Source organism: Symphalangus syndactylus, chromosome 20 (assembly GCF_028878055.3).
Source record: "Symphalangus syndactylus isolate Jambi chromosome 20, NHGRI_mSymSyn1-v2.1_pri, whole genome shotgun sequence".
NCBI lineage: Eukaryota > Metazoa > Chordata > Mammalia > Primates > Hylobatidae > Symphalangus > Symphalangus syndactylus.
This window is the reverse complement of record NC_072442.2, coordinates 65,877,882-65,902,394: the sequence shown is the minus strand read 5'-3', so window position 1 is coordinate 65,902,394 and position 24,513 is coordinate 65,877,882. Positions and strand designations below refer to the sequence as shown.

The window sequence follows — 24,513 nt, the reverse complement described above, 5'->3', positions numbered from 1 at the left end:
TACAGGCATGAGCCACCGCGCCCGGCCAGCAGAGTGTATTTGAATGCAGGTCTGCTTGGACTCAAAGCCTGCCTCTTTTTTTTTTTTTTTTTTTTTTTTTTTTTTTTTTTTTTTTTTCAAAGCCTGCCTGTTAGTCACCATACTATAATTCTTCTTATCCATAAGACTTCTTTTTCCTTAAAAAAGAGAAATATTTAATCCAGGGGCTGGGTGCAGTGGCTCACGCCTGTAATCCCAGCACTTTGGGAGGCTGAGGCGGGTGGATCATGAGGTCAGGATATCGAGACCATCCTGGCTAACACGGTGAAACCCCATCTCTATTGAAAATACAAAAAATTAGCCAGGCGTGGTAGTGGGCATCTGTAGTCCCAGCTACTCGGGAGGCTGAGGCAAGAGAATGGTGTGAACCCAGGAGGTGGAGCTTGCAGTGAGCCAAGGTCACACCACCACAATCCAGCCTGGGCGACAGAGCAAGACTCCGTCTCAAAAAAAAAGAAAAAAATATTTAATCCAAAAACATTAAGCATAACAATATCCTCAACAAGTATTGCTAATCACTCAAAGGATCACGCAGAACTATATGATTTAAATAAGCATGTGGTTGTAATTGTTCCATTTTTAATAATCCTTAACTTTCCTGTAGATTTGTGGAAACATTTTCAGTAAACATTGAGGAATAGGGACCAAGGGTCATTGTGGGATTTTCTTTCTGTTTTCAGACATGTCTTAAAGACATTAACAGAGCACAGACGCATGGGTATCCAGAAAGGTTGCAACCCAAGATCATGTTACGTAAAGCAGAATGTCTGGTGGCCCTGGGGAGACTACAGGAGGCAAGCCAGACCATCAGTGATCTTCAAAGGAACTTCACAGCCACAGCAGCCCTAGCCGATGTCCGCCCTCAGACTCTGCAGAGAAACCTCCATCATCTGAAAATGAAGGTACAAGAAAAGGACAATCTCACAGAAACCTTCCCAGCAGCTCTGGCCAAAACCCTTGAGGATGCGGCACTAAGGGAAGAGAATGAACAACTTTCCAGTGCCTCATCATCCATCGGCTTATGCGTAGATCCTTTAAAAGGTCGCTATCTCGTTGCCACAAAAGATATTCTCCCAGGAGAGCTGCTGGTGAAGGAGGATGCTTTTGTGAGTGTTCTCAACCCAGAAGAACTGCCACCACCGCCTCACGGCCTAGACAGCAAATGGGACACCAGAGTCACCAACGGGGACCTCTATTGTCACCGATGTTTGAAGCACACTTTGGCCACAGTTCCGTGTGACAGATGCAGTTATGCCAAGTATTGCAGCCAGGAGTGTTTGCAGCAGGCCTGGGAGCTCTACCACAGGACAGAATGTCCCCTGGGGGGACTGCTTCTCACACTGGGTGTCTTTTGCCACATTGCCCTGAGGTTGACTCTTTTGGTGGGATTTGAGGATGTTCGCAAAATCATAACGAAGCTTTGTGATAAGATTAGTAACAAGGACATCTGTTTACCCGAAAGCAACAATCAGGTCAAGACACTTAACTATGGCCTAGGGGAGAGTGAGAAAAACGGCAACATCGTTGAGACCCCAATTCCTGGATGCGATATTAATGGGAAATATGAAAATAATTATAATGCTGTCTTCAACCTTTTGCCCCACACTGAAAACCATAGCCCAGAGCACAAATTCCTCTGTGCTCTCTGTGTTTCTGCACTGTGCAGACAGCTACAAGCAGCCAGTTTACAGGCCATCCCAACTGAGAGGAGTGTGAACTCCTCTCAGCTTAAAGCAGCAGTGACACCTGAGCTGTGTCCTGATGTGACTATTTGGGGAGTGGCAATGCTGAGACATATGTTACAGCTGCAGTGCAATGCTCAGGCGATGACCACCATACAACACACAGGTAAGGGGGAAACTGACGCTCAGGTGATGACCACCATACAACACACAGGTAAGGGGGAAACTGACGCTCAGGTGATGACCACCATACAACACACAGGTAAGAGGGAAACTGATGTTCCTGCTTTTCAATATTGTTCTTGATGGAGCAGGTGTTTGAGAAGAAAGAATTCCAAAGGAAAATAGGATTCAAACAAATCATTGAGCTAATGGGATCATTAAGCTGTCTTGTTTATTATCAATGCCGTTAAGAAGCTATATGACCTTAAATTATTTGATCCCGCCAGGTGTGGTGGCCCACTCCTATAATCCCAGCACTTTGGGAGGCCGAGATGGGCAGATCACAAGGTCCAGAGATCAAGACCATCCTGGCCAACATGGTGAAACCCCATCTCTACTAAAAATAAAAAAATTAGCTGGGCATGGTGGTGCACGCCTGTAGTCCCAGCTACTCGGGAGGCTAAGACAGGAGAATCACCTGAACCTGGGAGGTGGAGGTTGCAGTGAGCCGAGATCGTGCCACTGCACTACAGCCTGGCAACAGAGTGAGACTCTGTCTCAAAAAAAAAAAAAAAAAAAAAATTATTTGATTCCGTTCTCCCTCAGTTTCTTATCTGTAAAATGGTAGTTTTATCCCAGCTAACTGTACAGAGTTGTGTAAAGCTATGTTTGTAAAAATTCTTTTAAAATTCTTTAAAAAGTCCATATTGCTGAAAAAAAATTTTTTTTATTTTTTATTTATTTATTTTTTTTGAGACAGTCTTGCTCTCTCCCAGGCTGGAGTGCAGTAGCACAATCTCGGCTCACTGCAACCTCTGCCTGCCAGGTTCAAATGATTCTCGTGCTCAGCCTCCCAAGTAGCTGAGATTACAGGCATGCGCCACAACGTCTGGCTAATTGTTTTGTGGTGTTAGTAGAGACGGGGTTTTGCCATGTTGGCCAGGTGGGACTTGAACTCCTGGCTTCAGGTGATCCGCCTGCTTTGGCCTCCCAAAGTGCTGAGATTACAGGCATGAGCCACTGCACCTGGCCTTTTTAAATTTTTTTAATAGAGATGAGGACTTGCTATGTGGCCCAGGCTGGTCTTGAACTCCTGGGCTCAAGCAATCCTCCTGCCTCAGCCTCCCCAAGTGCTGGGATTACAGGTGTGAACCACTGCACTCAACCCGAATTTTTTTGGTTATGAAGGAAAACTGTCTTAAATGAATAGTAATAGCAAGTTTCTTATAAGGTACATACACAAAAGGCCTGACACAGTGGCTCACGCCTGTAATCCCAGCATTTTGGGAGGCCGGGGTGGGCCAAATCACTTACTTGAGCTCAAGAGTTCAAGACTAGCCTGGGCAACATGACAAAATACAAAAATTAGCCGGGTACAGTGGTGTGCGCCTCTAATCCCAGCTACTTGGGAGGCTGAGGCAGGAGAATCACTTCAGCCCAGGAGGCAGAGGTTGCAGTGAGCCATGATCGCACTGCTGCACTCCAGCCTGGGTGAAACCCTGTCTCAAGAAAAAAAGAAAAAAAACATACTTGCACAAGATTCCAGAGAAAGCTATATAATTTCTCCTTAGGGAGGGCAGAAATAATAGTCAAACCAGACTGCAGAAAGAAGAGGCCCAGTAGTTGGGTAAGGTATCATTCTTTTTTTTCTTTTTTTTCTTTTTTTTTTTTTTTTGAGACGGAGTCTCGCTGTGTCGCCCAGGCTGGAGTGCAGTGGCGCAATCTCGGCTCACTGCAAGCTCCACCTCCCGGGTTCACGCCATTCTCCTGCCTCAGCCTCTCCGAGTAGCTGGGACTACAGGCGCCCGCCACCACGCCCGGCTAATTTTTTTGTATTTTTAGTAGAGACGGGGTTTCACCGTGGTCTCGATCTACTGACCTCGTGATCCGCCCGCCTGGGCCTCCCAATGTGCTGGGATTACAGGCATGAGCCACCACGCCCGGCTTTTTTTTTTTTTCTGAGATGGAGTGTTGCCCTGTCACCCAGGCTGGAGCACAATGGCGCAATCTCGGCTCACTGCAACCTCCGTCTGCCAGGTTCAAGCGATTCTCCTGCCCCAGCCTCCCGAGTAGCTGGGATTACAGGCGTGCACCATCACACCCAGCTAATTTTTGTATTTTTAATAGAGATGGGGTTTTACCATGTTGGCCAGGCTGGTCTCGAACTCCTGACCTCAGGTGATTCACCCACCTTGACCTCCCACAGTGCTGGGATTACAGGCGTGAGTCACTGCGCCTGGCCAGGTATCAGACCCTTAACTCACTCAGCTACTCTCTGTCTCCTCTTTCCAGTTGACAGATATTTCCCATTCTTCTAAATTTCCAAGAGAGGAACCCAGCCCAGTGCAGCCTTCCACCCCACACTGCAGCAGAAGCTGCCAGCCTACATAGTGCCTGTCCTTTGATCAGGTGGCCACACCTCAAGGGGCCACCTCTAAACACAGACAAGCTGGCTCAGCCTGCTTTCCTGAATTGGAGCCTGTAGATAACACTACTTAAGATAGATGGGCAGGTTGGATGTGCCGAGAATCATGATCCAGCTTGACATCTCCAGTGTGACGGTACTGACAACAGATGCTACTATTATTAGAAAAGTGGCATTTGCAGTCTTTCTATTTCATGGTCTTCATTTTAGCAGGAAATGTTTTTTGACTTAATCCGTTCATTATACTTTTCTTAATTTTTTCGATTAACTCTCTTGAGAGGGAGGAAACCAGGTGTTAGCTAAACCGAGTTTTTATAGACAGGTGAATATGAAATGTGGCTTCACTAAACTCTACATGCTTAGCTCATTTGATCTTCTCACATTAGGTCATCCAGAATTTGTGAACCTATTTTGGTGTGCATGTTTATGTTTAATTTTAATTCAGCAGGTAAGTTATATGGTATATAGGTATCTCAGTAGACATGTTTTGGCCAAGATTCTCTTCCCCATCCTGAAGCTCGTGGAACATCTAAAAATAGGACTGGCTTGGTCCCATGATACTGCTAAATCACATTTCAAGTTAGCTTGTGTTTTCCTCTGCCCTCCTTTCCTTTGCTTCTTTGAGCCTTTGCTACCATCTAAAATACAGCTGCTGAGTGTTTTTCCAGAATTATGTTTTCCTTTGGGTACATTCACTTGCATTTTTTAATATACTTATTTTGTTCTGTTTTTCTGAACATAAAAATATATGGGGCTTCCCGATTAAATGGTAGAAAGTTACCAACTCTTGATTCCATGTCTTGCCTTTAAAATACTTAATAGGGCTGGTCGCGGTGGCTCATACCTATTATCCCAGCACTTTGGGAGGCCAAGGCGGGCGGATCACGAGGTCAAGAGATCAAGACCATCCTGGCCAACGTGGTGAAACCCCATCTCTACTAAACATACAAAAATTAGCTGGGCGTGGCGGCGGGCACCTGTAGTCCTAGCTGCTCGGGAGGCTGAGGCAGGAGAACAGCTTGAACCTGGGAGATGGGGGTTGCAGTGAGCTAAGATCACACCACTGCACTCCAGCCTGGTGAGAGTGCAAGACTCCGTCTCAAAAAAAAAAAAAAATACCTGAAGCCAGCCACGGTGGCTCACGCCTTTAGTCTCAGCACTTTGGGAGGCTGAGGTGGGCTGATTGCTTGAGCCCAGGAATTTGAGACCATCCTGGGCAACACAGCAGACCCATCTGTAAAAAAAAAAAAAAAAAAATAGCCAGGCATGGTGGCATGTGCCTGTGGTCCCAGCTACTTGGGAAGTTAAGGCAGGGGGATTGCTTGAGCCTAGGAGTTCAAGGCTTCAGTGAGAAATGAGTTGCGCCACTGCACTAGAGCCTGGGCAACCGAGAGAGACCCTGTCTCAAGAAGAGAAAAGAAAAATACGTGCTTATTCTGTGGCTAATAAAAACTGGAAGAATAGATACGTATCATAATACGTATTGCTACTTGGGGTCATGGAAAGCGGTTTGGAGACATCGGCTTTATCTATGAGGTTCTGATGTTTTATGCATAATTTATTGTTTATGTAATGTTTTGAAAATATATACATAGAAGAAACAGTAGAAGCAAAAATACCAAAATCTGAACAGTGATTAATTCTGAAAGTGGAAATACATGTGATTGCTACTTTCTTCTTTGAACTTTTCTGATTTTTTAACATTAAAAACAGTTATTCACACAGCGGTACCATTATACTATTAAATTTTAAAATGATTGTATACGTTTCCCATAGTTCTAGAGGAAAATACTTAAAAAAAAAAAAAACAGCTCGCAGGCCAGGCGTGGTGGCTCACACCTGTAATCCCAGCACTTTGAGAGGACAAGGCAGGTGGATCACTTGAGGTCAGGAGTTCGAGACCACCCTGTGCAACATAGTGAAACCCGGTCTCTACTAAAAATACAAAAATTAGTTGTGTGTGGTGGTGGGCACCTGTAATCCCAGCTACTCGGGAGGCTGAGGCAGGAGCATTGCTAGAACCCAGAAAGCGGAGGTTGCAGTGAGCCAACATTGCGCCACTGTAATCCTGCCTGGGCAACAGAGCAAGACTCCATCTCAAAAAAAAAAAAAAAGCCAGGCACTGTAGCTCACACCTGTAATCCCAATAGTTTAGGAATTGAGGAAGGAGGATCGCTTGAAGCTACAAGTTTCAGATCAGTCTGGGCAACAGAGTGAGACCCCCATCTCTACAAAACGTAAAATAAAAAGGCCAGTCATGGTGGTATGCACCTGTAATCCCAGCTCCTCAGGAGGTTGGCTCGGGAGGATGGCTTGAGCCTGAGTTCAAGGCTGCAGTGAGCTATGACCATGCCACTGGACCCCAGCCTGGGTGTCAGAGCAAGATCCCCTCTTGGGATTAAATTTAAAAAAAAAAAAAATGAGCCAGGCACGGGGGCTCACTCCTGTAATCCTACCACTTTGGAAGACCGAGGTGGGAGAATTGCATGAGTCCAGGAGTTTGAGAGCAGCCTGGGCAACATAATGAGACCCTGTTTGTTAATAATAATAATAATAATAATAATAATTTTTTAAAAAAGAAAAAAAAAGTGTCCTAAATTGTCCCAGAAGGAGGAAAACACTTCAAAAAACCAGTAATTATAGAAGGGTCAAGTTATCAAAATATTTGCATAAAAATAAGCCAGATCCATTTGTTTCCATGTGAATTCCTTAAAAATTTAAGGAACATATTTAACCATAATTCAAAAAGACAAAAGAAAAGAAACATCTCTCAACAACAGATGAAAGCCAAGCACAGTGACTCCCGCCTACAGTCCCGGCACTTTGGGAGGCTGAGGTGGGAGAATCGCTTGAGCCCAGGAGCTGGAGACCAGTCTGGGCAACACAGCAAAAGCCTATCTCTACAAAAATGTTAAAAATTAGCTGGGCATGGTGGCACACGCCTGTAATCCCAACAGTTTGGGAGGCTGAGGCGGGTGGATCACCTGAGGTCAGGAGTTTGACACCAGCCTGGCCAACATGGTGAAACTCGTCTCTACTAAAAATATAAAAATTAGCCATGTGTGATGGCAGGTGCCTGTAATCCCAGCTACACGGGAGGCTAAGGCATGAGAATTGCTTGAACCTGGAAGGTGGAGGTTGCAGTGAGCTGAGATCGTGCCACTGCACCCCAGCCAGGGCAACAGAGCAAGTCTCTCGATAGATAGATAGATAGATAGATAGATAGATAGATAGATAGATAGATACATACATACATACATAGATAGATAGATAGATAGATAGATAGATAGATAGATACATAGATACATAGATACATAGATACATAGATAGATAAAGATAGAAAGAAGGCTGAGGCAGGAGGAACACTTGAGCCCTGGAGTTCGAGACCGGCCTGGGCAACATAGCAAGACCCCACCACTGGGAACAGCAACAAACAAAGAACAGCTCGTTTCTTATGCTGTGTAAACTGCTCCAGCGTGTGGGGAAACCTAGAACTCTCTCCCAGTCGTTTTAGAAAAGCTGGTGATAAAAGCTAGAGACCAGTCTCACTTGTGAATGTAAATGTAGAGACCCTGGATAAACCCCTGCAGTGTCACATCTAGCAGTTTATTGAAGGAATAATAATACATAACCAAGAAGAGTTTCTCCCAGAAAGGCAAAGGTATTTTAATTTGGAGGGATATGAAAGACGGCTTCGATAACCACACAGACATGCCATGTTCTTAATGGAAGGACTGAAAACTTTGAGTTTCCTGCATTAACCTAATCAGTTTCATACCATTTCAAACAGAATCACAGTTGAGTTTTTCTTGGAACTTGACAACGTTCTAAAGTTCATCTTGAATAAATGGGTGAGAATAGCTTTTTTTTTTTTTTTTTTTTTTAAAGAGAACTGAAAGGTCTTGGTACTGTCAGATTTCATACGAGCATTAAAGCTACAAAATGAAAAACAACTGGAAACTGGTGACAGCCCCCAAAAAGGATTACAGTCTTTTTCAAATCATTAACAACTTAAATATTTCAGAATTAAACCATCAATTATCTAGTTAAAGGTAAGTGGACATTTATGTAGTCTTAGGGTGGGAGAGGCTTTTTAAAATACTATAGAATATCAAATTTAGGTAATTAAAAGATAACTAGATTTAACTACCTAGGTACCAAATACCAAGAACACCATAATTGGTTAGGAAGATAAAGGATGGCCGGGTGCAGTGGCTCACGCCTGTAATCCCAGCACTTTGGGAGGCTGAAGCGGGCAGATCACGAAGTCAGGAGATTGTGTCCATCCTGGCTAACATGGTGAAACCCCGTCTCTACCAAAAATAAAAAATAAAAAAAAAGCCGGGTGTGGTGGCGGACACCTGTTGTCCCAGCTATTTGGGAAGCTGAGGCAGGAGACTGGCGTGAAGCCGGGAGGCGGAGGTTGCAGTGAGCCAAGATTGCACCACTGCACTCCAGCCTGGGCGACAGAGCAAGACTCCGTCTCAAAAAAAAAAAAAAAAAAAAAAAAAAAAAATTAGCCAGGCGTGGTGGCAGACACCTGTAGTTCCAGCTACTCGGGAGGCCAAGGCAGGAGAATCGCTTGAATCTGGGAGGTGGAGGTTGCAGTGAGCCAAGATCACACCACTGCACCCCAGCCTGGGCAACAAGAGTGAAACTTCCTCTCAAAAAAAAAACACTGCACTGAGAGGCAGAAGACCTAATCTCCTGAACCTCCATGTATCTCAGTGTCATCATGGACATGATGAGACTGGATAAGCCTCAGAGCCTCTGGGGAAGGCTGTTCGCAGACATGACCACAATTTCTCCCATCCCTATAAGTTGCCTCTTTGCAGCTTGACATTGCTGCTTCTCTTGTCAAGAAGTGGAGATTTTTTTCCCCTTCCCTTGAATCTGGGCTAGCTCTGTAACTTGCTTTGACCAATAGACAGAAGTGACTTTATGTAACTTTTGAGTCTAAGCCTTAATTGCCTCTACTGTTACCATCTTGGAATGATAGTGTAGCCCTGTGAACAAGGCTGGGCTGGCTTCCTTGAGGATAAAAGACCAGGTGCCACAGGAATGCAGTCATGTGAGTCAGCCCCAGGCAAAACCAGCAGAAAAAAAAAATATATTCAACTGAGCTGAGCCAAAACTGCTGGGGTACAGAATTGTGAACAAATGAAATTGTCATTGTTTTAACAATCCCCCCCAAAAAATCCTCATAAACAAAAATTAAGATGTAAATGGACAAGATGAGGGAATATCTCTAGCAACTATACAGCTCTTAAAATCAACTTTTAAAAATATGCATAGCAGCCAGGCACAGTGGCTCACACCTGTAATCCCAGCACTTTGGGAGGCTGAGGCGGGAGGATTACTTGAGCCCAGGAGTTAGAGACCACCTGGGGCAACATGGCTAAACTCTGTGTCTACAAAAATATAAAAATCAGCTGAGCGTGGTGGTGTGCGCTTGTGGTCGCACTACCCAGGAGTCTGAGGTGGGACACAACGGCTTGGGCACAGGAGGTCGAGGCCGCCGTGAGCTGAGATCACCCCATTGCAACAGAGTGAAACCCTGTCTAAAAAATAACTAGATAAAAGTAAAAACATGCATAATGATGAAAATCTAAAGCCGGGTTGTGGTAATGTTTGCCCAGTCATGTAAATTTCCCCCCAAAAAAGCACTGAATTGTACACTTAAGTGAATTTTATGGTAGATGGATTCTATCTCAGTACAGCTGTTGAAAGCACACATGAGCAAGCACTGTATCGAAGTAGATAGTGATAAATAAAAACGGTCACTCTCTAACATCTCTCTAGTAATTAAAACCAGATACCTTTGTTGGCCTGTCACAGCAGCAGAGTTGTTTTATGGGTTTTGTTTTTGTTTTTTGAGACAGGGTCTCTCTTGCCCAGGCTGGAGTGCAGTGGCGTGATCTCAGCTCACCGAAGCCTCGACCTCCAGGGTTCAAGTGATCCTCCCTCCTCAGGCACCCAAGTAGCTGAGCTCAGGTGTGTACCACCACACCGGGCTAACTTTTGTATTTTTTGTAGAGACAGGGTTTTGCCACATTGCCCAGGCTGGTCTCAAACTCCTGAGCTCAAGTGATCCTCCTGCCTTGGCCTCCTGAAGTGCTGGGATTACAGGGGTGAGCCACCGCACCCAACCTGTATTTTTAATTCTAAAATGCATTTTAGGCCGGGCGTGGTGGCTCAAGCCTGTAATCCTAGCACTTTAGGAGGCCGAGGTGGGTGGATCATGAGGTCAGGAGATCGAGACCATCCTGACTAACATGGTGAAACCCTGTCCCTACTAAAAATACAAAAATTAGCTGGGTGTGGTGGCGGGCGCCTGTAGCCCCAGCTACTCTGGAGGTTGAGGCAGGAGAATGGTGTGAACCCGGGAGGCGGAACTTGCATTGAGCCGAGATCGCGCCCCTGCACTCACTCCAGCCTGGGCGACAGAGCGAGACCCCATCTCAAAAAAAAAAAAAAAAAAAATGCAAATGCATTTTAGGTTAGGATTTAAAGACAACATGTTATATCTGCCTGATGGTATTGCAAGCGACTGTCATTTTCTTTGTAATGTTCAATTTTTAAATTTGTTTCTGACTACCACATATTCCTTTTGTAATCTCGATTAGTGGTTTTTTGTTTGTTTTTGAGACAGGATCTCACTCTGTCACTTAGGCTGGAGTGCAGTGGGGCGATCATAGCTCACTGTAACCTTTAACTCCTGGGCTGAAGCGATCCTCCCACCTCTGCCTCCCAAAGTGCTGGGATTACAGGTGTGAGCCACTGCGCCCGGCCTCAATTAGTTTTTTTAATAATAAACATAATTCAAATGATAAGTACTTTTCTATGAACATTTTTAAGGCACTTGATACAGCTTGCAAAATTACCCTCCAGTAAAGTTCCACTGACGTGCCCAAAGCAAGGTTCACTTTCATTTTTAAATTTCATCTCATTTTGTTTTAGTCCGCTCATATTTCTAATCCTGTTATATCCCTTTTTATTATTTCTTTGGGGTTCCAACGCCTCCCAATTTAGTGTTCTCATTGAATTTCATTAGCAGCTGTTTCATTAGTAGCGCAGGCAAAGGATTATAGTGTTAACTGGATAGACTTTGACAAAAACCTATAAAAATGTATGTTATTATCTTTGCATAAATCCTATTTAATCAAAATTCCCCGGAAACCTCTCACTAGGGCTTATCTCAAGGGACAGAACTGGCCACTGATGATTTTCTAGACTGTGACACGTGTGGTTCCATCTCAGTGGGAATGGCACATTTAGGATCTATCCGGATTCCTGTCATAACAAGGTTTTATTGGGGTTTTGTGTCATGTCACTTCCCATCAATTCACTGCCCATTGCTTTCACTCTTCAGCAACGAAGGAATCTTTTTTTTTTTTTTTTTTTTTTTTTGAGACGGAGTTCTGTTGCCCAGGCTGGAGTGCAGTGGCGCGATCTCGACTCACTGGAAGCTCCACCTCCCGGGTTCACTCCATTCTCCTGCCTCAGCCTCCCGAGTAGGTTGGACTACAGGTGCCCACCACCATGCCCGGCTAATTTTTTTGTATTTTTAGTAGAGACGGGGTTTCACCATGTTAGCCAGGATGGTCTCCATCTCCTGACCTCGTGATCCACCCGCCTGGGCCTCCCAAAGTACTGGGATTACAGGCATGAGCCACCGCGCCCGGCATGAATCTTTTTTCTTTACTTGAATCCCAGTTTAAATGCACTAGGGATGGCCATGGCTTGGCCAGCACTTTGGGAGGCCAAGGTGGGTGGATCACGAGGTCAGGAGTTCGAGACCAGCCTGACTAACATGCTGAAACCTGTCTCTACTAAAAATACAAAAATTAGCTGAGTGTGGTGGTGGGCGCCTGTAATCCCAGCTACTCAGGAGACTGAGGCAGGAGAATCGCTTGAACCCAGGAGGCGGAGGTTGCAGTGAGATGAGATCACGCCACTGCACTCCAGCCTAGGCGACAGAGCGAGACTACGTCTCAAAAGTAAATAAATAAAAAGAAATGCACTAGGGATATTAGCAAGGTACCCTTTTGGTATAGAGTCACTCCCTCTTTATTTTAATACAAAATGTCACAGATTAAATTTGGTTGATGAAGTACATACATATTCTCACTGTCTATTATCTCTACTAATAGATGATTAATGCAAAATACTGAGTAAGTTTTAAAAATCAATACTTAATTTTTTAGAAATAATTAGAGAGCTATTCAACTCTGACATAAATACCCACACAGTTCCTGGACCTACTTCTGTCAGAGGGTAATCTATAAATAATTCACAAAGCTGACATTACTCACTGTAGTGTGATCATTCTTTTCTGGAAAATTTCAGCAACGGTTCTAATATAGATTGCCAGTTGTCAGTAGTTGGCAATGCAAGTCCAGTTTTAATTATGCAGAGGCTGATTATTCAGACTACAAATTGTTCATGCCCTGGACGGCTCCTTCCTGCCACCTGCCTTTTAGCATTTTCACTGCTCATTAGCACGTATACCAGAAGGTGGGCATGGGACAAGGGGGAGGAGGAGAAACAAAAATCAGCGAAGCACTTAGGAGAAGCTCTGATGAAAGATTTTAATACAATTTGTAGAATTACTAACTAGAATTGAGTCATTTGGATTCCCTGTGAAATGTATTTACATGTTCTATTCTTGTTCTCCTTAGCAACAGATAGTAAAATTGACAACAAAATTGACAGCATTATTCCTATATTCAGTGTTTCAGTGTTTTCCTTTATGAAACTTTTTTTTTTTTTTTGAGACAGAGTCTGGCTCTGTCACCTAGGCTGGAGTGCAGTGGTGCGATCTCGGCTCACTGCAACCTTTGCCTCCCAGTTTCAAGCGATTCTCCTGCTTCAGCCTCCCGAGTAGCAGGGATTACTGGTGCACGCCACCACGCTCAGCTAAGTTTTTATATTTTTAGTAGAGACGAGGGTTCACCATGTTGGCCAAGCTGGTCTTGAACTCCTAACCTCAAGTGATCCACCCTCCTCGGCCTCCCAAAGTGCTGGGATTGCAGGCGTGAGCCTCTGCACCCGGCCTATAAAACATTTTCACGTGATGGTTCATAATATTTTCTTTATCCATTACGTTTGTACCTAGACTATTTCTTTGGTGAATTTGTTTTTTTGTTTTGCGAGACAGAGTTTTGCTCTGTCACCCAGGCTGGAGTGCAGCAGTGTGATCTTGGCTCACTGCAACCTCCGCCTCCTGGATTCAAGCAATTTCCGTACCTCAGCCTCCCGAGTAGCTGGGACTACAGGCGCATGCCACCATGCCCAGCTAATTTTTGTGTTTTTAGTAGAGACAGGGTTTTGCCATTGTGGCCAGGCTACTCTTTAACTTCTGACCTCAGGTGATCCACCCACCCCAGCCTCCCAAAGTGCTGGGATTACAGGCATGAGCCACCATGCCCAGCCTGGTGAGTGGTTTTTTTGAGATTCCTGGCATATATTCGGTGATATCACAATTATTTGATGGTTTTTTCCAGTTTTCCAGAAAACTGAATGTTTCCTTTTAAATACTGGTATCTTTTATCTTCCAACCTGTTTTGTTGGAAACACAATTTGCCTCATGCTTAAATTGAGGCTACTGAACATCATTTAAGCGTTTTGTGTACGCCCAAGGTTATCTTTACTGTACATACTCCTAGGACAGATGGCTTTGACAAAAACCAGCACAGGTAGAGCCTCTGGCTAAGTGAAATGTTACAGGTGGACTTTTAAAATGCTAATTATCCACCATGTTTTCTTTTCCGAAATGAACAAATTTTTATTTTTCATTTTTTATTTTAATTAATTAATTAATTTATTTATTTATTTTGGAGACGGGCTCTCACTCTGTCACCAGGCTGGAGTGCAGTGGCACGATCTCGGCTCACTGCAACCTCCGCCTCACGGGTTCAAGCAGTTCTCCTGCCTCAGCCTCCCAAGTAGCTGGGCCTACAGGCACGTACCACCACACCTGGCTAATTTTTTGTGTTTTTAGTAGAGACGGGGTTTCACCGTGTCAGGATGGTCTCGATCTCCTGACCTTGTGATCCACCTGCCTCGGCCTCCCAAAGTGCTGGGATTACAGGCGTGAGCCTTCGCGCCCGGCCAAAATGAACAAAATTTTAAACTATGGGCCTGAAAAGACCAAAAAAGAAAAAAAAAGAAATGTTACAATTATAGTAAAACTTTTTTAAAATTTTTATTTCTTTTTCTTCAGACAGGGCCTGCTCTGTCACCCAGGCTGGAGTGCAGTGGTGCGATCCTGTCTCACTGCAGCCTCGCACTCCGGGGCTCAACTGATCCTCCCACCTCAGACTCCTGAGTAGCTGGGACTACAGGTGTGCACCACAGCTGGCTAATTTTTTTAATTTTTTTTTTTTTTTCCAGAGACCAGATCTAGCTGTGTTGTCCATGCTGGCCTTGAACTCCTGGGCTGGAGCAATTCTTCTGCGTGAGCCTCGGGATTTCAGGCAGGAGCCCCGGTGCCTGGCCTGCTTAAATATATAATGTTCGGGGTAGTAACTAGGTCGCTTGTTCTGTCAACCAACCAAAGACCAGATAAACAAAAGCCCTTGGGCTCTAAAAGTCTTTGGGAAGTCACCTCAACAGGGGCTCTAGTTTCTGTGTTCTCCCTCCTGAACATTATGAAACTATCTAGAACGCTCCCTACTCATCATCCCTTTTTTATTACTTTTTTGTAAGTTCTCATCTTTGGCGATTTCGTGGTGTAGAGACACAGTCGTTAGGTTCCAGGACTCCAGTGGACTCTGTGTGCGTTCATCCACTTTGCTTCCTGGGGACCAGAGCTTGCCGTGAGTCATGTTCCATCTGATTTATATTGGATCTGGCTGTGGAGCCATGACTCATGCGGGCTGCAGGCCTAGCTGCCCAGCTCATCTTCTGAGGAATAGAGGGCGAGGCCGGGGCTCATGTCCTGACACCTTTTTCCTTCTTTCCTCTTGCCCTTTCAGGATCTAAAGGGAGCATCGTTACCGACAGCAGGCAGGTGCGCCTTGCCACAGGCATCTTCCCTGTTATCAGCCTCCTGAACCACTCCTGTAGTCCCAACACCAGCGTGTCCTTCATTAGCACTGTCGCCACCATCCGGGCGTCACAGCGGATTAGAAAGGGGCAAGAGATTCTCCACTGCTATGGTGAGCCATCCCTCCACACTGCCGTCCTGCCCTTCTCCGACAGAAAAGGACGGGGGGACACGACCAGCAAGCCACCAGGCATGTGACTTCCCCTGTCTACTGTCTGCTTCCTGGAAGAGGCAGTGAACACTTAGGCCAAAAACAAGGAAGGGAGGGAGGAAGGAAGGAAGGGCCTTCGTACTAGGGCCCTATTGCGGCTAAACTATGTCTCTCTCTGTTTAATCACTATAAACTGCCTATTCTGAAAATGGTCTAGGAACAACTTCCTGGCTTCTCTTTCTTCCTGTCTCAGCAACTTGGAAGCTTATTTTAGTATCCAGTTCCACAAATATTTGAGTAAAGGTTAGCTGTCACGTGATAAGTAATTGTCCAGACCCTCTGCTAAGCTGAAGGTTTTTAAGTAGTGTTTGACTCTCTCTTGCTTTCAATATTGGCTGAGGGTGATCTCCCTCCAGGGCCTCACAAGAGCCGGATGGGGGTTGCCGAAAGGCAGCAGAAGCTGAGGTCTCAGTATTTCTTTGACTGCACCTGTCCAGCTTGTCAAACTGAGGCACACAGGATGGCTGCAGGGCCCAGGTGGGAAGCATTCTGTTGCAACGGTTGCGGAGCGCCCGTGCAGGTAATTCTGTCTTCTCTCTCCTCTACTTTTCCTGGAGGTCGGTTTTCCAGCCCAAGGGCGATCAGTGTTTAGGGGAAGCCATCAGGGACTTGTAAGTGCTGAGACCAGTAATACCACCTCCATTTTAGCCAGTCATCCCCATACACTGGTTACCCCTCCAGAGAAACCAAGGGAAAGGTTCAATTTAGTAATGTTTCCCTTATAAAGGACAGAAGATCCCATCTGAACTGGTTTGGGATTTGGGGGAGACTGGGAATTTATTTGCTCAAGTCAGTCATTGAAAAGTCCCAGGATAGGCTGGGCACAGTGACACATGCCTATTATCCCAGCACTTTGGAAGGCTGAGGTGGGCGGATCACTTGGAGGCCAGGAGTTCAAGACCAGCCTGGGCAACATAGCAAGACCCTGTCTCTACCAAAAACAATGTTAAGAAAAAAATTCCAGGATAAGGCTACTTAAGATACAGCTTGATCCAGGGGCTTTCTGTCCACCCCTCTCAGCTTCATTTTCTCTGTGTTAGCCCCCCCTCAGACAGACTTAACTCTTACGGTACAGGATGGCTGCCAGCAGCCCAGCCTGCGGATCTCCTGCCAAGGAGGATAAGAGCACATGCCACTCTAACAGCAGCCTGGGCAGAGATGTTACTGTGTTTCATTGACCTGAGAACTGTGGCTGGAGGAAAATTAGACATAGTTTTCCTGCAGCCATTTGGGCCAGTGGAAGGAGCCATATGTGAGCCACATGCCACACCCTCAGCTGTAGGGCACGGGCCATGGGACTGAGGATGAGAGGGAACCTCATGAGAAACTGGATTGGGTTGCTGGTGCCAAATGAGAAAATAGTTATTGGCCTTTGAAACACAGCAGATGTCCACCTCGGAGGTTTCCCCTCTGCCAGAGGTGCCGTATTCTTCTGAGGGGAGTCATGAGTGAAATGCAGAGCTGGTTGTGTTAGAAAGCTAAACTTGCAGACCCAAGGTCAAATGTAGGACGATCACACCTAGCACCTTTTTCTATTGGTTTTCTTTTTTTTTTTTTGAGATGGGGTCTCACCCTATCACCCAGGCTGGAGTGAGTGCAGTGGCACGATCTCCACTTACCACAGCCTCAACCTCCCAAACTCAAGCAATTCTCCTGCCTCAGCCTCCCCAGTAGCTGGGATTACAGGCATGCACCACCATGCCCAGCTAATTTTTGTATTTTTAGTAGAGACAGGTTGGCCATGTTCTCCATGTTAGCCAGGCTGGTCTCGATCTCCTGGCCTCAAGTGACCCACCCGCCTCAGCCTCCCAAAGCGCTGGGATTACAGGCGTGAGCCACCGCACCAGCCTTTCTGTTGGTTTTCTTTTCTTTTTTGAGATGGAGTCTCGCTCTGTCGCCCAGGCTGGAGTGCAGTGGCGCAATCTCGGCTCACTGCAAGCTCTGCCTCCTGGGTTCACGCCATTCTCCTGCCACAGCCTCCTGAGTAGCTGGGACTACAGGCTCCCACCACCACACCCGGCTAATTTTTTGTATTTTTTAGTAGAGACGGGGTTTCACTGTGTTAGCCAGGATGGTCTCGATGTCCTGACCTCATGATCCTGCCTCGGCCTCCCAAAGTGCTGGGATTACAGGCGTGAGCAAAAGCACCCGGCCTTCTATTGTTTTCTTTAGGACTTTTTCATAACCACTAGAAATGTTTGTCATCAAGGCCAGGAGCGGTGGCTCATGCCTGTAATCCCAGCACTTTGGGAGGCCGAGGCGGGTAGATCACAAGGTCAGGAGATTGAGACCATCCTGGCTAACATGGTGAAACCCCATCTCTACTAAAAAAAAAAAAAAAAAAAAATACAAAAATTTAGCTGGGTGTGGTGGCGGGCACCTGTAGTCCCAACTACTCGGGAGGCTGAGGCAGGAGAATGGCATGAACCTGTGAGGCAGAGCTTGCAGTGAGCCAAGATCGCGCCACTGCACTCTAGCCTGGGCAACAGAGTGAGGCTCTGTCTCAAAAAAAAAAAAAAAAAAGAAATGTTTGTCATTAACGTCCTAGCCCCAAAAAGCGACGAGAGGGGCTATAGAAATGGAAAGAAATTGTGCACTATACCAGTTCTGTTCCAAAAATGAAATCTCAGGTGGGATCAGCTACTGCCTTCATTAGAATATTAGAATTGCCACCATCAAACCGAATTCACTCAGGCTTTCATCACGATGTATTGTTACAGGAGTCTCTTTCCCCCATGAGGTAAGAAACTATGGAGTAATCCTGTAATGTAAGCACAGGCGGTGTTGATAACCGACCCTGGCCTTGGAATAAAGAGAAAACTGACTTCCACAGGGAGATGACGTGCTGCGCTGTGGCAGCAGATCTTGTGCAGAATCCGCCGTCAGCAGGGACCAGCTGGTCTCTCGGTTACAGGACCTTCAGCAGCAGGTCGGAGTGGCCCAGAAGCTTCTCAGAGATGGTGAACTAGGTGAGACTGGTTCCCTGCTTTGGTCCTCCAGCCCCTTCCCTTTTATTCATTCTGATACCGTTTTGGACTCAAGGATATTGAGTACTGATGGGAGAACTGGATGTAATTATCCCCATGCCAGCCACAAGATGGCTATGTAGGCCAGTGAGTCCAAACCCTGACCAGCTGTGTTGCTGTGGGGCCCTGGAAAAGGGGCCGGGTGATCTCGGCTGTTGTTTTCTTCTGCATCCAATTGCTAGGTTGAAGTACCCCTGCCAACTAACGGGTCATTGCTGACATCCGTGAGCTGTGTGCAGTTCCAGAAGTTGAGTGTCATTTATTTTAATTCCAGAGCCTAGTGATGTAACTTCCTAGAAGGGCGGTTCTTCCCTCGTCAGAGCTAGTCTCTGCTAGAGAGCAGTGGGGCGTGAGTCCAGCTGATAGGAGTGTCTTGCTTTTGTCAGAGAGTGGCGGAGCTCCCCATTGCCCTTGAAAACCCTCCTTAGAGCTTGACGTCATGGGATTTTTATTTACCCTGCTTTATGAAAGTTGACCTTTAGCTTAGATTTCAGGGTCAAGAGAAATCATGGCCGTACGTGGAAGGCAGAGTTGGTCGAGTTGGAAAGTTGATGCTGAAAACCCAGGGTAAATGTGAGGAGGCCTCCCCTAGCGCCTTTATCCACTGACAGAGAAAACATAAGAAAACAGCAGCTTTATTGGAACAGACACTGTGGGTTGGTGACAACCCAGGGAGGCCAGGGGGAATTTCCACATTCAGCCCAGCTGATTTGGAGGATTTGAGACCTGGATTCTCATTCCTAGGACTGGGCTTCTGTCTATAGTGAGACGTCTTTCCTCTGCATTGACAGAGCGAGCCGTTCAGCGGCTGTCGGGGTGCCAGCGTGATGCCGAGAGCTTCCTGTGGGCAGAACATGCCGTGGTGGGAGAGATCGCGGATGGCCTGGCCCGGGCCTGTGCTGCCTTAGGTACAGCATGAGCCTTCACGTTCTGCGTCAGGAACAGTCTGCTGTGGGTGCTTCGCCGGGGCCCCGGCCTTGTCTGCCTGGTTACCCCCCACTCTGTAAACTGAGGCTGCTCCTCGTCTCATTCCGTTTCCTCAGTGTGCATCCACAGTTGACAGTGGTTCTTTTCTGGAGCAAGATTTTTCTCTTCTCACAGGAGACTGGCAAAAGTCAGCCACCCATCTACAGAGGAGTCTCCGCGTGGTGGAGGTTCGCCACGGGCCGTCCAGTGTTGAAATGGGCCATGAGCTCTTCAAACTGGCCCAGATCTTTTTCAATGGGTGAGTCCTTTCCCACTTCACAGGGCACACACTGTTCTTTGCCTGGGCTCTTCTAAGTATTCCTTTTTTTCTATGGTGTTTTTAAAAGCACGTTGAAACTTCTTTATTTCCTCTTTAGGAGAGATCTTTGCCTTCTGTTTTGCTAACAAACTTAATGCTTTAGAATTTCCTCCTGGGAGGCGGAGCTTGCAGTGAGCCAAGATCACACCACTGCACTCTAGCCTGGGCGACAGAGCAAGACTCTGTCTCAAAAAAAAAAAAAAAAAAAAAAAAAAAACAATTTCCTCCTGAGAGATACGGGGAAAGCTTTTAGATCTCAAGTGAGTTTCCCAGAGAGAACTTCGCCAGGCAGCCCCACCCGCCCTCCAGTATAGCGCTCCTTCCAGTTGCTCCCTGGTTCATCACAGCCCCCTCAGCTGTCTCATTCCCAGCACTCTCAGCTCCAGGCTCTCTGCCTTCTCCCTACTCTGCATCCTGTTCCTGTTAAAGCATTTGCTTGAACCAGGGCTGATTTTACCCCCAGACAACATGTGGCACTGCCTGGAGACTTTTTTCTTTTTTTTTTTTTTTTTTTTTTTGAGAAGGAGTCTTGCTGTCTTGCCCTGGCTGGAGTACAGTGGCTCGGTCACAGCTCACCACTGCTTCCTCCAACTCCGGGGCTCAAGCAATCCCTGGAGACATTTTGGATTGTCATGACTTGGAAGGGGGGTGCTGCTGGCATCTAGTGGAAAGAGGCCAGAGGTGCTGCTACGCATCCTCCCGGGTACAGGACAGTGCCCCCCACCAGCCCCAGCAAAGAAGGATCCAGCAATAGTGTCAGGGTTGAGAAACCCTGCTTTTTTGTTGTTGTTGTTGTTGTTTGTTGTTTGTTTTAAATCCCCTGTTCTACTTTGAAGGTTAGAAGGAAGGAACACCATACTGATGGGCTGATGCCAAATCCACTTTTGCTACTGAGACCATTTAGGGCCCAGTTTCAGGATTTCTGGGTGGAGCCTCCAACCCTGGTAAAGCTGCCCTTGGTGTATGTGGCTATGAGAAAGTGCTTAAAGCTTCAACCTAAGGCCATGGGGAGTGGGCCTGATAGCCAAGACATAGAGATTCTGTTTGGTCAGAGAGAGAGAAAAGGGCTACAGAGTTAGGTCAGAGGTCAGCCCTAAGATGGTTACCCTAAAATGAAAACTGCTATGTAAACCTGTGGTAAATACCAGATGAAAACTTTGAGGCCAGGTGTGGTGGCTCACGCCTGTAATCCTAGCTACCCAGGAGGTTGAGGCAGGAGAATCACTTGAATTCGGGAGGCAGAGGTTGCAGTGAGCCGAGGTCGTACCACTACCTGGGCGACAAGAGTGAAACTCCGTCTCAAAAAAAAAAAGCTTTGAGATTTGCCTCTTGTTCTCAGGATCCCGGGGTCTATACTCTCTTTTATAACTTTTTTCTCACATTCTGTTTTGCAGCGTGTTTGTGACGGTGTCTTACTTACTGCTCTAGATTGTAGGATCCTTGATGACAGAAATGATCTTATATTCCTCACGGGGTGTGAGTAGGCCCTCAATTAACATTCGCCTCACGAATCAGTGAACTAACTCCTCTTGCCTCCCTTGGTTCAGGTTTGCAGTACCCGAAGCCCTGAGCACCATACGGAAAGCTGAAGAGGTTCTGTCGCTGCACTGTGGCCCGTGGGATGATGAAATCCAGGAGCTCCAGAAGATGAAATCCTGTTTGTTGGACCTACCCCCCACCCCTGTAGGGCCTGCAGTGTAGGGTCCCAGGAGGATTTTGACCCACAGGAAAGGAGCCCATGGAACACAAGTTAAAGAGGTTTTGCTGGCCAGGCGCGGTGGCTCACGCCTGTAATCCCAGCACTTTGGGAGGCCAAGGCAGGCGGATCACCTGATGTCAGGAGTTCGAGACCAGCCTGGCCAACATGGTGAAACCCCATCTTTACTAAAAATAGAAAAACCTAGCTGGGTGTGGTGGCGGATGCCCATAGTCCCAGCTACTTGGAGAGGCTGAGGTAGGAGAATGGTGTGAACCTGGGAGGCGGAGCTTGCAGTGAGCTGAGATTGTGCCACTGCACTCCAGCCTGGGTGACAGAGCCAGACTCCGACTCAAAGAAAAAAACTATATATATATTAAGAGGTTCTGCTGCCAGATGTGGGTTCTGTGGGTCGGGTGCGGGTTCTTTGGGTCGGGTGCAGGTTCTGTGGGTCGGGTGCGGGTTCTGTGGGTCGGGTGCGGGTTCTGTGGGTCGGGTGCGGGTTCTTTGGGTCGGGTGCGGGTTCTTTGGGTCGGGTGCGGGTTCTGTGGGTCGGGTGCGGGTTCGGTGGGTCGAGTGCGGGTTCTTTGGGTCGGGTGCGGGTTCTGTGGGTCGGGTGCGGGTTCGGTGGGTCAGATGCGGGTTCGATGGGTCGGGTGCGAGTTCTGTGGGTCGGGTGCGGGTTCTTTGGGTCGGGTGCGGGTTCTTTGGGTCGGGTGCGGGTTCGGTGGGTCGGGTGCGGGTTCTTTGGGTCGGGTGCGGGTTCGGTGGGTCGGGTGCGGGTTCTTTGGGTCGGGTGCGGGTTCTGTGGGTCGGGTGCGGGTTGTTTGGGTCGGGTGCGGGTTCTGTGGGTCGGGTGTGAGTTCTGTGGATCGGGTGTGGGTTCTGCAGACCAGGTGCGGGTTCTGTGTAGGTTCTGCAGTCCCAGTGTAGAGGCTCACACCTGTAATCCCAGTACTGTGAGTTGGCCAGGTGCGGAGGCTCACGCCTGTAATCCCAGTACTTTGAGACGCTCAGGTGGGAGGATCGCTTGAGCCCAGGAGTTCAAAACCAGCCTGGGCAATATAGTGAGACCGTATCGCTACAAAAAAATTTTTTTTAATTCACCAAGCATGGTGGCACATGCCTGTAGTCCCACCTACTCGAGAAGCTGAGATAGGATCGCCTGAGCCTGGTAAGCTGAGGCTGCAGTGAGCCAAGATCACACTACTGCACTCCAGCCTGGGTGACAGAGTAAGACCCTGTCTCAACAAAAAAATAACAGGTTCTGTTGCTGCTGAGCTTTGGTCAGGAAGACAAGACTTTCCCAGCAGTCCTACGCCTAGGAGATGAGGGCGGGGAGGACTCAGGAACCACTGCAGTCAGACAGACACCTCTTTTGGTGAATATTTCTTGAAATAGTTAAGTGGCCTCCAATACAAACTCCCAGTTCCCAGAAAAGACTTAAAACTAGTATCTGGAGATTCCAAGTCCTTTAAAAGGATTTTAGCTGATCTGCAGGCATCTGGATGTTAGCCTGGGGTTTTGGCTGGATTCCACCTCGCTCAGTGATGATAGTCTGTTTCCCTGGAACATGCCTGTGGTTTTAGTAGTAATGAGATGTGTGCACCACTCCAGTGGGAACTGAAACTCTTAGTAGTTACATTGTAATTGAAAAATAATTATAAAACAAGAAATCAGCAAGGCTGCTTACCTCCAGAGACACACCGTTCCACTTACAGTATCTAGCTTCCTGAATCCTTTGTTAAAATCGGTGGAGTATAAATTGTGACCAGAGAAGTAAATATGGAGCCATTTTATTGAGCAGTTTCCTCCAGGGATGACGGCTCTCGGTGTGTTTCCTGCCAGTTTTCCATTCCTTATTCTCTGCCCTTCATTCTGTACTCTTGGCAGAGTCACTAACCAAACACTAATAAAATCAAAGTTGTAGTAAAGACTTTATAACACATATGCCTCCTTCTGAGGTTTTTGTTTTTTTGTTTTGTTTTTTTTTTGAGATGGAGTTTCGCTCTTGTTGCCCAGGCTGGAGCCCAATGGCACGATCTTGGCTTATGGCAACCTCCGCCTCCTGGGTTCAAGTGATCGTCCTGCTTCAGCCTCCCGAGTAGCTGGGATTACAGGCATGCGCCACCGCGCCTGGCTAATTTTGTATTTTTAGTAGAGACAGGGTTTCACCATGTTGGTCAGGTTGGTATCAAACTCCCGACCTCAGGTGATTCGGCCTCCCAAAGTGCTGGGATTACAGGTGTGAGCCTGGCCCTTTTTTTTTTTTTTCTTGAGACAGAGTCTCACTCTGTCACCAAGGCTGGAGTACAGTGGCACAGTCTTGGCTCACCGCAACCTCCGCTTCCCAGGTACAAGCGATTCTCCTGCCTCAGCCTCCCGAGCAGCTGGGATTACAGGCATGCGCCAGCACGCCTGGCTAATTTTGTATTTTTAGTAAAGACGGGATTTCTCCATGTTGGCCAGGCTGGTCTTGAGCTCCCGACCTCAGGTGATCCGCCCGCCTCGGCCTCCCACAGTGCTGGGATGACAGGCGTGAGCCACGACGCCCGGCCCTGAGTTCTTTTATTTGTTGTCAAGCCTGAAAAGCGACTCCTTTTCTCTTACCAGACCTCTCCAAGCTGGCGAGTAGACTACAGACACAACTGGGGGCTGCAGGGGATTCTAACGATGCTGAGGGTATGGATGTTGCTGTCTGTGGTTCAGATTTAAGAGACAGAAGGTAGGGACGATGGCTGCCTTCCACTAGGATGTGTAGCGACAGCCCAGACCCCGTTCCAGTCAGAAGGTTACGGGATTCTCTAGGTCGGAACCCTGGTTGCTGTGTTACCACTGGTGACCAAGTAGTTCAGGTGCATTTGTGGAAAAGAATGCCAGATCCACGCTGCTTTTGAGAGCTTGCCCACCCTGACCATGCCCCAGAAGTGCCCATTG

The 24,513-nt window shown here is 47.1% G+C and overlaps 1 protein-coding gene across 7 annotated transcripts in view; it reads left to right on the top strand.

The window, feature by feature from the left end:
• Positions 1-21,958, top strand: part of SMYD4 (SET and MYND domain containing 4) — a 52,720-nt gene extending 30,762 nt beyond the window's left edge. For 2 of the 7 annotated variants that reach the window (XM_063629654.1, XM_063629657.1), the window contains 7 exons: positions 720-1,887; positions 15,288-15,548; positions 15,926-16,089; positions 18,403-18,538; positions 19,387-19,503; positions 19,697-19,820; positions 21,428-21,958. In XM_063629654.1, the coding sequence (XP_063485724.1) occupies positions 720-1,887; positions 15,288-15,548; positions 15,926-16,089; positions 18,403-18,538; positions 19,387-19,503; positions 19,697-19,820; positions 21,428-21,581 (2,124 nt within the window). In that variant the 3' untranslated portion in view covers positions 21,582-21,958. The other 5 variants (XM_055258416.2, XM_063629656.1, XM_063629655.1 and 2 more) reach the window with 5 other exon arrangements.
• Positions 21,959-24,513: the final 2,555 nt, after the last annotated feature.